The sequence below is a fragment of the Schistocerca gregaria genome, chromosome 8, assembly GCF_023897955.1.
Source record: "Schistocerca gregaria isolate iqSchGreg1 chromosome 8, iqSchGreg1.2, whole genome shotgun sequence".
NCBI lineage: Eukaryota > Metazoa > Arthropoda > Insecta > Orthoptera > Acrididae > Schistocerca > Schistocerca gregaria.
Genome location: NC_064927.1, coordinates 505,220,141 through 505,235,131, shown reverse-complemented (window position 1 = coordinate 505,235,131; position 14,991 = coordinate 505,220,141). Strand labels below are relative to the sequence as shown.

General features: G+C 43.6%; 1 protein-coding gene across 2 annotated transcripts in view; it reads right to left on the bottom strand.

The window, feature by feature from the left end:
• Window positions 1–14,991, bottom strand: part of LOC126285010 (protein argonaute-2-like) — a 363,943-nt gene that overhangs the window by 109,757 nt on the left and 239,195 nt on the right. For both annotated transcript variants that reach the window (XM_049984318.1, XM_049984319.1), the window contains exons 14-15: window positions 2,449–2,567; window positions 2,174–2,358 (exon numbers count right to left, since the gene is read on the bottom strand). In XM_049984318.1, the coding sequence (XP_049840275.1) occupies window positions 2,174–2,358; window positions 2,449–2,567 (304 nt within the window). The remainder of the gene's footprint in view (window positions 1–2,173; window positions 2,359–2,448; window positions 2,568–14,991) is intronic.

Here is a 14,991-nt window from a genome sequence, read left to right as displayed (position 1 = left end):
TCGTAGTATGAGAGTGAGATTTGCCTGACTTTCAGACGTGATGAAAATTTGGATGTTAAAACGGCATTTTCCAACACAATCATGAATCCTTTTAACAGCAAATGTATTTTCCAAAAGCATTTACAACGATGTGCACACACAACTTAAACATTAGTGTCATGCAATATTTTGTGTAATGTAATATCTTGTACAGACATCTTTCATTAACCTGACACGTTCCACATCATTGCGAAGTGTCGTATTCATGATCTATGGAACAAGTATTAATCTAATCTAATCTAATCTACTGCATGGTGTTGTGAATGCAAAGATGGACCTTGCCATGTACATCAGGAGTGAAGATGCACATCAAGCAGCCTATTGTGCACAGTTTGAGTCTTAACACAATGTCCTGTGGCTGCACAAAACGCATTATTCAACATGGTGACGTTGCTGTCAGGGTTCCTCTGAGCCATAATCCATAGGTAGCAGTCATCCACTGCAGTAGTAGCTCATGGGCAGCCTGAATGAGGCATGTTATTGACAGTTCCTGTCTCTCTGTATCTCCTCCATGTCCAAACAACATTACTTTGGTTCATTCCGAGATGCATGGACACTTCCCTTGTTGAGAGTCCTTCCTGGCACAAAGTAACAATGCACGATCAAACCACGGTATTGACCGTTCAGCCATGGTTGAACTACAGACAACACGAGTTGTGTACCTCCTTCCTGGTGGAATGACTGGAACTGATCAGCTGTCGGAACCCCTCTGTATAATAGGTGCTGTTCATGCATGGTAGTTTACATCTTTGGGCTGGTTTAGTGACATCTCTGAACAGTCATAAAATATCCACAGTCAATGTCTGTCTTCAGGAGTTCTGGGAACCAGGGTGATGCAAAACTTTTTTTAACTTGTGTATAATGAAAATTCAGTGTTTTACAACAAACTGTTAGTACAGTTTTAAAGACAATAAATGATGATTCATTCTGAATACATTTTTAAATATTTTTCTTTTGACTTTTGTGTGGAAGGTTGGTTATGAAGTTACAATAACAATACCTATCACAAATTCATTAATTATATCTTGATTTCACATTTGATTTTATCCCTAACACTAATTGAGGTACAGTACAAAATGGAATTTCAGGTTAACGTTCTGCATGATAATTTCATAGTATCAGAATGACTGAAAATAAATAGTGTTTACTTCAGAATGTTCAAGAATTGTTAATGAAAAAGTTACTTACAACTGATCTAATTGGTTTTTCAGTATTGACATGGTGCATAAAGTACACAAGTCACATTAAATACACCAGATGACTGATAAATCGTCCAAAAGTCTATCTTTTAGGTAATTTGAAATTTAAGGATTTTGGTAATTAATTATTGGTTTAATGACAAAATAGATATTTCTACTAACATTTCAACAGGAATGTAGTAATGGAATCATGAGAATAAAATTATAAATGTTGCTTAAATTTACGACAGAATGTTTATTCACAACATCAGGTATTCTATCTAATTACAACCTTCTATTAATTACAGTTAAGTGCTCTGAAATAATGTTAATGATGTTTATTTGGTATATAAGAGACTGATGCAGTTTAACTTGCTGACAGAAATTAAGAAAAACCATAACAACTCCTGTCCATTGCATATTGTGGACCGAATAAAATACAGTCTGCTAAACTTTTAGTGGTATTAAAGCATTCATTAACTACCTTATAAATAGTGCTATTACAATAGGAATCACTCACTCACACCTGTACATATTAAAAAAGGCTTATAAATGTCTAGCACATAACCAAATTTAAAATTTAATTTGCGATGTGAATGGAAAATGACTTGTTCCATATCATTAAGATTTGCCATGAAGAATGATTCATGGAACATGAAACTAACAAATTATTGTCAAAACAGTACTATTCTCTCACATGGAAAAATACAAGATTCAAATTAAAAAAATAAAAAATCATTTTTAATCTGAGTAGTATCATTTTTATTACTATTTACAATATTAAAATTATTGTCATTCTTTAAGTATTATTCTCTCCCACTCTTGTTATTACACACGCAGACACACACCACACACACACACACACACACACACACAGAGAGAGAGAGAGAGAGAGAGAGAGAGAGAGAGAGAGAGAGAGAGAGAGAGAGGATACAATGTCCAATTTTCAGACTTACCATAGTCTGCACGTCTATCATCAATAACAACAACAGCAAGTTCTGCTCCTGAGTCTTTCAAACTCTCCAGTAGGCCACTCAGTTTGTATGGTTGAAACCTTCTATCCAATGGAATAACATCCTGTGGTGTGGTGATCGCCATACCCAATTTTTTACCCACATCTTTCATTTGCTCACCAAATCTCCTTGAGAAAAAGACATATCATAAACACACAAACTAAACAAAGCTTCTAAATTTTACTACAAAAGATTTATGCTAAATGCTGAGGAATTACCATAGATCATCTGTGGAGATACGTGTACGATAATTGATAATCACCCAATTCTCCAGTGACCTGCTCCTTAGAAAAGGCTGTGCCTGCCATTTACCTCCCTCTGGTTGAACCTTTCTCTCCTAGAATATGAGAATTCAGCACATATTATTCTCACTAGTTATGAACAAAGAAGTTATGAACTGGCTCAGGCACACTTATACAGGGTGTTACAAAACGGTACGGCCAAACTTTCAGGAAACGTTCCTCACACACAAATAAAGAAAAGATGTTATGTGGACATGTGTCCGGAAATGCTTAATTTCCGTGTTAGAGCTCATTTTAGTTTCGTCAGTATGTACTGTACTTCCTCGATTCTGATTATCAAATTGTAAATTTTCACCATCAACATGTGTGGGCTGACGAGAATCCGCACGCAATTGTGCAATCACGTCATCAACACAGATTTTCTGTGAACGTCTGGGCAGGCATTGTTGGTGATGTCTTGATTGGGCCCCATGTTCTTCCACCTATGGTCAATGGAGCACGTTATCATGATTTCATACGGGATACTCTACCTGTGCTGCTAGAACGTGCCTTTACAAGCACGACACAACATGTGGTTCATGCATGATGGAGCTCCTGCACATTTCAGTCTAAGTGTTCGTACGCTTCTCACCAACAGATTCGGTGACCAATGGATTGGTAGAGGCGGACCAATTCCATGACCTCCACACTCTCCTGACCTCATCCCTCTTGACTCTCATTTATGGGATCATTTGAAAGCTCTTGTCTACACAACCCTGGTAGCAAATGTAGATACTCTTCGTGCTCGTACTGTGGACGGCTGTGATACAATACGTCAATCTCCAGGGCTGCATCAGCGCATCAGGGATTCCATGTGATGGAGGGTGGATGCATGTATCCTCGCTAACGGAGGACATTTTGAACATCTGCTGTAACAAAGTATTAAAGTGTTTGAAGTCACGCTGGTACGTTCTGTTGCTGTGTGTTTCCATTCCATGATTAATGTGATTTGAAGAGAAGTAATAAAATGAGCTTTAAGATGGAAAGTAAGCATTTCCGGACATATGTCCACATAACATATTTTCTTTCTTTGTGTGTGAGGAATGTTTCCTGAAAGTTTGGCCGTACCTTTTTGTAACACCCTGTATATATGAAGAGGAATGGAATCATGGAGAAAAGATATAACTGTATCTCCATAACTGGAATAAGACTACAGGTGGTGATGAGTATGATACAACACTACAAATAATGGGTAAACTGAGAATGTTGTTCTGGAGAGACAGGGAAATTAAGTAATTTTACTGCAACTCGCATTGGACATGATGCTCACACCTACCACAGTATTACAAGTGTGGTGTCGAAGGTTCGTATCGACCACGAAACTTAATATCTGTGAACTCTAAGTGTTCTGTCAAACCTCCATCTTAACTTTACTTTAGCCAGTTCTTTGTTATACTTCACTCTGTATGGACACAGTGTCAAGTGTAAATACATATGAGCAATGACATATATGGAAATTAAATTTTTTATATCCCGATTACCGATTCCGTTCCCATAGTGGTGACCCCTGCAGCTCGTTTGTGTTTTGTGTCTTCCGCACCGGCGTTTATGCAACAGGTTATATGCACTATGCAATGACCACGCCAAACAATTCCTTGTTCAAAGATTTGGAAGCACAACTCCGCTCACCAAGTTTCGTCGTTTCTTCACCAATGGCGTATTCATCATTTATGCACAGTAATTCGCGTACTTAACCGACACTGTGTGCTAACCTCATTAATTTTCAATGGTCAATAACTATGCTTTTAGAACAAACAATGGACTCAGGCTTTGTGCCACCGGATTATGACCATCCGACAGTGAAGTGTGAACTGAACAATATTTTGAATTGTGTCTCTTCAAATCGAGTGTTTGAAGACTAAAGTGATCTCTGTTCGAACACGTGTTTAGTCACCCACCGGCATGCTACATCATTTGCTGTCGAGCCATGTGCAGTGCTGTCATTACTACAAATGGCGCCGGATCCATTCCGCACACACGGTGTTCCAGTTGTGTCTAATTTACATGCACAATTTAGTGTTTCCTTCTCTAAATGTTCCACGGGCATTCTACATTGCCGACATCGATGAACCGATCCTCGATATCGATTTTCTGTCTCATTACAAACTATCTCCGAACATCGTACAGGGTTCAGTGCTCCACCATCCTACGAACACTCGCATACCGTGCTCTGTTTCCACCGCAACATACTATATCATACGCGAGTCCTCCATTTTCATGGGCAACCTCCGTTACTGACCTACTGTCAGAATATGACTCAGCGATGCGACTCCACCTGGACAACATGAAGCTGAAACAACACATCGCACCCACTTACAGCAAACTCGTCGTGGCTCGTACCTCGCTTCTGCAACTGCAGTCCACACACCGCCACCTAAACAAGATTGCTCGGCTGAGCCTAGTTCAAACTCTCACCAGGTTAGTCCACAAACTTTGCTCGAAGTAACGTTCCAACACCGCCCCCCCCCCCCCCCTGTCCCCCCAGTCGCACTCACCTCATCCAGTGCCGTACATTTCAAACAGTGCCGCTAACAACAGTCGCGCACACATTGTGACCACGCCCACCACCCACACAGCTGCTGCTCATATTGACAGACATTTCCCCTCCCTCACTCACCATCCACACGACCCAGCAGCCACTGTGGCCCCACGTGCGACGCCAGCGCTGCTCTCGCCCGTGTCGGTGGTACAGTGCCAGGTTAACAACAGACAGCCGGCACCTGTTCCCCTTCGCTCGGCGCTGCACGCACACACATACCCTCCACGCAAGCGCACGCTGTGCTCCTGTAAGGGGCACGTGACGTTCGTGCTACCTTTCCCCACTACGCCTCATCGCGCCCAACTTGATCGAAGACTCGGCACCGGGACATTGACCGATCTTATGTGCAGTCCTCCTCAGTTTCTTCTGTCAATGATGGAGTGACACACAAGATAGTTACCACTGCCAGCTCTCATATTAGGCATAAAGTCTAACGCCTCAACCCTATCCAGCTGCGCGCGGCCCAGCAGCAAATTATTGAACTTTTGGCGGCAAGTGTTCTGCAACCTTCAAATAGCAACTGGTATTCACTAATCCACCTCGTCCCCAAACACAACGGATGTTTTCAAATGTGCCAAACACAATGGATGTTTTCAAATGTGCGGCAATTACAGATGCTTAAACACTCGTACCGTCATGGACAATCCCCCAGTTCCAAACGTCACTGACTTCACTCAAATATTATCAGGTGCCACAATTTTCAGTGTTATTGACTGTAAACACGCCTACCACCAGATTCCCGTGGCGCCAGAAGATATTCCTAAGACAACTATTATCACGCTGCTCAATTTATTCCGATACCACTTCATGCCGTTCGGCCTAAAGAATGTGGCGCAAACGTGGCAATGTTTCACTGACTCTATCTTGCGACAGTTCAAGTTTTGCTTTGCTTATCTGAATGACATTCTCGTTTTCAGCAGCTCAGCAGAGAAACATGAAAATCTTCTGTCTACGGTCCTCCAGACCTTGAACTCCAACGGTATCGAGGTCAACAAAGACAAATTTAAGTTGCGCAAGGCGTCAGTCTCCTTCCAAGGTTACACTGTCTCTGCTAACGGAATAGAGCCTCCCAAATCTCTTGTTACTTACAAAGAGCTACGCTATTTCCTCAGCACCATCAATTACTATCCTCACCATCTGCCTTCCGGCACCACTGTTCAGCCACCCCTGATGGGCGCGCTATCAGGCAAACAAACTTCCGGTATCAAATCCGTCTCTTGGACTGCTCCGATGCTAGAGGCCTTCAAGGCTCTGAAGACTTCTGTAGTTCACACTGTGACACTCGCCCGCCCCGACCCCTCGGCCAAGTTATACGTCACTATGGGCGCCAGCAACATCGCGGTAGTGGCAGTGTTGCAACAACGCAAGAGCGACACGGTTTCTCCCCTTCATTTCTTCTCCAAGAAACTATCTACGACTCAGAGAAAATATTCTGCATTTGATAGAGAGCTCCTTGCTGTTTACAAGGCAATCAAACATTTCTGTCCAGACATCGAGGGACGTTCGTTTTTCGTCCTCACCAATCACAAACCACTGGCAGAAGCGTTCAGCAACCCACGTGAGGACCCACCCCCTTGACTTTACCACCACTTTGACGTGGTTTCTCAATTCACAATGGACGTCTGTTACATCAAGGGTGCAGATAACATCACTGCGGATTTCTTCTAGCAGATCTGTGCTGTTTCCCACATCGTTGATCTTTCCGATCTGGCCTCCCTCCAAGCTTCTGATGAAGATTCTCAGGCTATACGCTCTCCTACGAGACCCACAAACAACACTTGTTTTCACAAAGGCCAAATTTCCTGGCATTTCCGACGAGGTACAGTATGATTCTTCGACCGGCACCCTACGCCATTTGCTCCCATCCGGGCTGCACCGACAGGTTTTCGATGCCCTGCATAACCTAGCCCACCTGGGCGTTCGAGCCAACACACGTCTCATGTCTGAATGTTTTGTACGGAATAATATCAAATGGAACTGTCAAACCTCAGCACGCAGCTGCATCCCTTCACTTGCCATCGCAACAAGATCAGCTGCCACACCTCCCTACCTCTGGGCAAGTTCGACATTTCTGCAGGACGATTCCGTCACGTATATATTGATCTGATCGGGCCTATTCTTCCTTCGGAGGGTCATAGATATATCTTATCAACTATCGACCATCTGTCTTGCTGGGTCGAGGCTGTCCCTCTCACTTCCGAGACGGTAGCCAAAAGGCTTTCATTGGCTCGTGGATAGCTCGTTTGGGTGCCCGACCACTATCACCACCGATCAGGGTCGACAGTTCAAACCCTCTCTTTTCACCATCCTGTGCAATATCTACGGTATTAAAAAAAAAATACACACTACCTTCTATCACCTACAAAGCAATGGGTTGGTGGAGAGATGGCACCACACCCTCAAGATGGCCCTTCGATGCCATGATTGCCTTTGGTCGGAAGCTCTCCCATGGGTGCTACTTGGTCTACACTCGATCTATAAACCTGACCTACAGGGGACTATATCCGAATTTGTTTCTGGTGAGAATCCAGTCCTACCGGGGGTACTTATTCCTTCCCAGGTTAGCGAGGATCTTCCCCCTCACCAGATTTCATTAGCCGGATGCGCACGCATTTTCAAACAAACATGTTTGCACCTGCCCATCAGTCACTCACCACCCGGAACTTATGTTCCCACTGAACTCTCTGACTGCTCCCATGTCATGCTACGTGATGATGCAGTTAGGCAGCCTCTTCAGCCTCCTTATCTTGTCCCCTAAAAGGTCCTGCGGCAGGGGGCACATGACTTTTGATATCACAATTAAAGACCACACACAGACAGTTTCTCTGTATTGCCTAAAACCAGCTTTCGTCGACCCTGACGGTCTCACACTGCCGCAGTCAGACTCTGCAGATGATCTATCCTCGATTGAAAACGAAGACGTGGTCCCATCAACCTCACCACACACCTCTTCCGCCAAAGACTGTTCGCCACCGTTCGCTGGTTTCCCGACCTCGCCCCATTTCACCCTGAGCAGGTTTTGCACCCTCACCTCCAACATCAGAGACACACACATCTACTATCAGTTTGTCCAGCAGTGTGCCACCACACCGTGAAGCCGCACAGTGAAGCTCCAATCATTCCATATGACATTTGGGTGAATGCAAATGTTTCTTGCAGCTGTTGAGAGACAGTTTGAGCACATGCTTAAGGGAAGCATAAACATATGTTTAATTAAGAGAAGTATCTATTTTACGTTACAGGTAGACGCCAGATTATTTGCGGTGTACAAATATTGAGAGTAACACTGGCCCTTTCTGGTCTGAGCAATGTCAGGTAAAGTCAAAGGCAGTGTCAAGGGGGATACACCGGTTCCTGTCAGATCACCGAAGTTAAGAACAATAGGTACGGCCAGTACTTGGATGGATGACTGTCAGGGTATGCTACATTGCAATTCCACACCTTTTGAGAGTGTCTCAAGTTTCTGGTGATCTGTTCGTCAGATGAGGACATTAAGCTTGGCAGCCTCCCAGATGCTGTTCGAGACAAGTAGGCTATGCACTGGCACAGGCCTTCACCCTCTCCCTTCTGCCATCATCTCAACACAAACATGGCACTATACTACACACACACCATTTGAGTCATCTACAATTTACAGATACACTAACACACACAACTCTCATACTTCACAAAGGAGTCCTTTAGGGTCTGGCAGCCATTCATACCATACAACATGCTTCAACATCAGCTCAATTAGACCTTTACTTCCTAATATAATTTTGTTTCGTGTGGAGTTCACAAGATTGTGATAATGGAGCATCTTACATCTCTGTGGATGCAGTGCTTTGCAATGCAGGTCAATGCAGTCTTTTAACTGACCGCCAATGGCCATGGGGAGACGAGACCCACATTGTCAAGAGCATCATTGCATCTTATTACAATAATTAAAAATAATGGCAATTGAAATCTTTGCAAATGAGCTTGTAATTACTTTAATGAAAAGGTTTGGTCTCTGTTACGAATCGGTTGATGGTGGACATGATTCATTCACTGCTCATCATCATTTTCATTTTGAGGAATTGTGCCAACTTCCTCATCCATCTTCAAAGGTTATCGTTGAGCTTATGGAAACTCCCTTTGTTCACCCCAACTAACAGCAGCAGGCAACATGCCTGCTAGCCAATGTGTCACCATGTTTCTCCACCAACCATGATGATCACTTGTGCCGCAGAGAGATCTTTGACTGATACACTTTTTGGGAGCCACATCCCCACAACCACACTTGCTTACTCTCTGTTCCTTGGTGACCCCTGAAGACTCTTACTACCACATCATGCTGCTTTTTACTTTATTCATTTGGCATGCACTATGTGTTTCTAAGGGCAATTACTTTCCATTAGGTTGACAGTGCACATTCCACGCGCACCCCCCACTCTCTGCTTTGTAACGTTCCCTGGCAGCACACACACTATTAATAAAATGAAATGACATTTAATTGTACTATGTACACCACTATGAAGCGATTCAAATGTACTGTAATTGTTTAACAAAAAATGTTATTTAATTTTGTGTAAAGGACGTTGGTTATAATTGTAATATTTTCTGTAATAATATTCTCGATGTATTTATGATTGTAATATTTCTATACTCATAATGTAATTATGAAATATGTTAATATCTGCGATGAAAAAATGTAAAATATAGCCACAGAGGAAAATAATGTTGTAAGATTACAAAGAGATATTCAAAATCAGCAGTAGTATAAAAAGCACTACATAATGTGTATTCTTTGTCGTCTTCCTCTAGAGCTGAGAGAGAGAGGAACCTGTGACATAGCATTATACGAATGAGTAGACTTGGTTTGTCTGTATCTATCTTTAGCCGCTATTAGAGGAGAAATTGTACAGGTGTGTAATTTAAATTATTGTTATAGTCTAAATACATTATAATTTATCAAAATTGTGTATTACTAATGTAAATTAGCTTGCCCATGTCATCTATAATATTTCTTTAAAGAATTTTCAGCACTTTTAGCGATTATCGTTGGTGTTGCTGAGCAGTGCTGCGACAGAACGATTTGCAGCGGTGGCACATTAAAAAAATTGTCCCCCTTATAAAATTAACCAAACCCGTAACGTATAATTAACGTTGAAGTTGTTTATCTGTTGGTTCTTTCCATTTCTAAAGCAAATAACTTAAACGTATAGTGAAGTGTGTTTTGTCAATGATAATTAAACGTTCAGGTCGGCTTGGCAATATTTAACTATTTTATGCCAACAGAGACAGTCTTGTGTTCTATAGCTAACGCCGGGAAAGAATTCAGTAAATATTTAAAAACCCACTGCATCTAGAAAATGTGTGCCAAGGCCAAAAAACGTAAAAAAAATTTAATTCAAATAATTTTCAAAGTCATAAATGTTATTAATCAGTTATAAATAAAATAGAAAGAAACTTCCACATGGGAAAAATATATTAAAAACAAAGATTCCAAGACTTACCAAGCGGGAAAGCGCCGGCAGACAGGCACATGAACAAAACACACAAACACACACACACAGAATTACGAGCTTTCGCAACTGGCAGTTGCTTCGTCAGGAAAGAGGGAAAAAAGAAAGGATGTGGGTTTTAAGGGAGAGGGTAAGGAGTCATTCCAATCCCGGGAGCGGAAAGACTTCCCTTAGGGGAAAAAAAGGACAGGTGTACACTCGCGCACACACACACACATATCCATCCGCACATACACAGACACAAGCAGACATATCCACTTGGTAAGTCTTGGAATCTTTGTTTTTAATTTATTAATCAGTTAGTTTGAATTTATCAGCATGAGAGGGTAGGTTCGCGTAATTTTAAATGTGCTTAATTCTGTCTAAATGAATTTTTATTACCACACATAAATAAGGGGTTCTACAACAAAGTTTGTACTGAAAGAGTAAATAACATAAATATTTAAAGACATTTCTCCCCCATTTTCATTTTTTACATAATAAAAATATTTCTTTCTTTCTTTTTTTTTCCCCATCAAAGCTTGCACCTCTCATCACCACCACCCCACTCACATCCCCTACCCGGTGTACACCATCATTCTCCACCTGCACCCCTTTCTCAACCTGCGCCACCATTCTCATCCCACAACCTCACCCATCCACCACCCCCACCATTTGCTGAGTGGGCTGTATGCACCATATTACAGCCTTAGCACCACCTGCTCAGACCCGTCACTGTTTTACCAAGCATCATGTTGAACTCTCTCTTTTGCAGCAACATGCGATAGATATTTCATTGATGGTCCACACTATGAGTGTCCTGATGTTATTGCCGCATGTCCCCAATACTGCAGCTGTCACACCCAACGAACCCCCAGCCAGCTCATTATTCCTCCCAACTCTGTGTCCAGGAGCACTTCAAGAGGTTTTACAACTCCGCACACACCTTACAGCACTAAAGAACAGCTTGGCTCTGATAGCCAACAGGGCCATGGGCCTGGTGCCAGCTCACCTGGCTGAAACTCCTCCTGCTCATGTGGCCACCCATTTGCCCCATCAACCAGTGGCATCCAGGCTTGTGGTTTGCTTCCATCAAGGCAGTTTTCACAGGGTGTTCTATCATGGGCAATACAATGAAGCTGAAGATAGCTGTTGGCACCCCCACCTGACCACCAATGTACAGGTTCAAGATGTCATTTAACACCACCCACACCCCCCAACCATAAGGCAGCTACATTAAACTAAAAGAGCATATAATTTCCAGCTTCATACTTGCCACGGACATGTGATTTATTATCCTCCAAATGTGTGTAGTGACATGCGGCTATCTCTGTTGCTGAGTCACGTCCAAGCACTCTCCAAACTGTGCGTCCTCCGTGTAGGTCTGTTTCTAAACTGCTGGCTTGGGCAACGTCCTGCCCTGGCCTCACACACCCATTTATCATTAGGTGATGCAACTATCTTGGACAACAAACTGTTTGAGACTCTGAATTCCTTCCCAGCCATGGCTGTAATGCATACCACTGGGTATCACTCCACCGATGACACTGCCAGCACGATGGCTGCTCACCTGTACCCACTGCCCCATCCTGAGCCTCCGTGCACGTTGCATCAGTCACACACCCCTACCATTAGTGACCTCCATCTAGCATCCCTGCCCCTGTCCTCTGCCAGATTATAATGCACCCAAGCTCTGAGGCGGCAGCAGTTACAGCCAGTGTCACCTGTGTATGCCTCAACCACCCACTGCCAGGTACTGACTGCTTCCACTTGCACGACATCGACCCCTGCCAGAGCAGGTCTATCTTCCCCTTTGATGACCATCACAAACTTACTGCAGTGTGCTGGTATTATCAGAGGTTCAGTGAGAATGCTACCAATTGTATACCCCCTTGCTCCTGAGCCCCAAACACCAACAGTACGTGGGCCTGTTGCTGTACCATAACAGCTATTCATCTGGGATTTAAATGACACCAATTACCCTGTTCACTACCTCACCAACACAAGTTCTGACATGTCTTTATGTCCCCTCAAACTACTCCTGAACCCCAGCCCTGCATCTCCTCACCTGATCACTATTGCCAACAATTCAGCTACCCCAGTTTATGGGGAACTCGCTCAACTTAAGCCTTCACCGTATACGCCCGTGGGCCTTCACAGTTGCAGATGTTACCGGTCCCATTCTGGGCATCAATTTTCTCAGCCATTGCTTCCTACTGGCCAACTTAGTGAAGCATCATTTACGAGGCAGCACCTACGGTTGGTCTGTCCGCTGCCACGTGTTTTGCCATGAAACAGCTGACAATTTTAGGCCTATATGCTGAGCCCCTTGAAGAATTTCCCCTTCTCACCCCACCATTCAGTGGCTGCCAGGAATTACAGTATGGCACCGTCCATTATATTGGCACTACCCCTCGCTTCCTGCTGCCTGAAAAGCCCTCGGATCTCATTTCTTCACTCTATTCCCAAGAAGAATGGTTCCCGGAGCCTGTGTGGCGATCAACATAAATTCTACACCGGCACCATTTCTGACTGCTACCCTACAACAGTGCCATCTCGGGAGAAACTATCTTCAGTAGGATAGTCTGTGCAAAGGCCTACAAACAAACTGTTGTTGCCCTGGTGGACATCAAGAAAATAGCACTAATAAGGCTCTTTGGCCTGTTTAAAAGTGTGTTAATGACATTCAGCTTCCATACTACACAAATCTTGCAGCAGTTGTTAGAAAACATCCTATGGGATGCAGCACTATATTTTGGCTATTTCAATGGTGTACTCATCTACTTCCATCAAATGTCCACAGCTCATGGTCTAGTGGCTAGCGTTGCTGCCTCTGGATCATGGGGTCCCAGGTTCGATTACCAGCCAGGCTGGGTGTTCATGTTGTCTTCATCATGTCCTCCTCCTCCTCCTCCTCCTCCTCCTCCTCCTCCTCATCATCATCATCATCATCATCATTCGTGATAGTGCTCAATTGAACTGTGTAGAAGTTGGGACTTTGTACAGGCACTGATGACCAGGCAGTTGAGCACCCCACAAACCAAACTTCATCATCATCATACTCTCACCAACATGTTCAAAAACCTACAGAAAGCTGAGGTGATCCTCAATACCAAAAATTGTGTTTTTGGGACAAACAAGGTAGAATTTCTCAAGCACTCAGTCACTGCCCCTGCTCCTGCCTCCTCTCCGAGAAGGTACAAGCAGTAGCAGACTTTCCATGTCCTACCACCAACAACAGCATCCGGTGTTTTGTAGGCAAAGTCAATTTTTTCTGTCAATATCTCAAGGACGCTGCCACCCCAAAGCACCTCTTACTACCACACTTTGTGATGGTAAAACAAAGATAAAAAACAGCTTCCTTGGACACATGCCATGATCAAGAGCTTTGAGAGGACAAAACAAGACCTCACCAATGCTGCTGTTTTGCCCCAAACCCACCCTACTGCCTCCCTTGCAATATGACCCAATCCTACCCTATTGCTGCCCTTTCAATTGGCACCAACACGAGCCGTACAAATACTGGACCCATCCTGCACAAACATGTGGATAACATCTGATTACTGCTCACCTTCATTTCTTCCAAGCTCTCTGATGTACAATGCTGGTGGTGCGCATACGACTGTGAGCTATTCATAACCCATGAACCCATTCAATATTTCCAACCTTCAGTGTAGAGATGCATCTTTAGTAACTTTAGACACCACCGTTCCATCACAATGGCTTTTTGTAGGGACGACATATATCAGATCTCACTCCTACAGTTTATACTACACGAGTACATTGCATAATTCACTACCAACATCCAGCATGTCACCAGCATTGATAACGCTGTGGCAGATTGCCTTAGCCATTCCTGTGCCATCATCCAACACCTAGATTACAATACTCTTGCTGCTGTCCAAGAGGGTGTCCCCTTCAGGAAGCTGAATCCGGGCTCAACCTGCAGTTAATACCAATACCCAGCACTGACCACTAAATAAGTTGCAACATTCTTGTAGACCCTTCACAACATAATGGTTCTGGCAATCGCTCCAACTCCTTTCTCCCCTCCACCTTCCAAAAATGGTCTCTGACTGTGTTCATGGCCTTGCACACCTGAGTGTCTGTGCATCTGTCACCCTTACAAAACAGTATATCGTCTGGCCAGCATTCAATGTGACTGGAGCAACTGGATCCAAGCATGTATACTGTGCCAGCACACAAAGGTCAGATGGCACAACATGCTCCTATTGCCACCTTCCTTCCACACCATCAGTTCACACACATACACCTTGATGTCATCCACCCACTATCTTATTCCATTGGCTGTCAACACCTGTTGACAACTGTTAACCAATTTATGTGCTCTCCAGAGACTACTCCAATCCCTGATATTTCAGCCACAACAGTGTCCACAGCCTTCATTTGGACCTGGGTGTCCTGTTTTGGATGTCACTGTGACATCTCTTCAGATCGCAGGTGCCAATTCCCTCC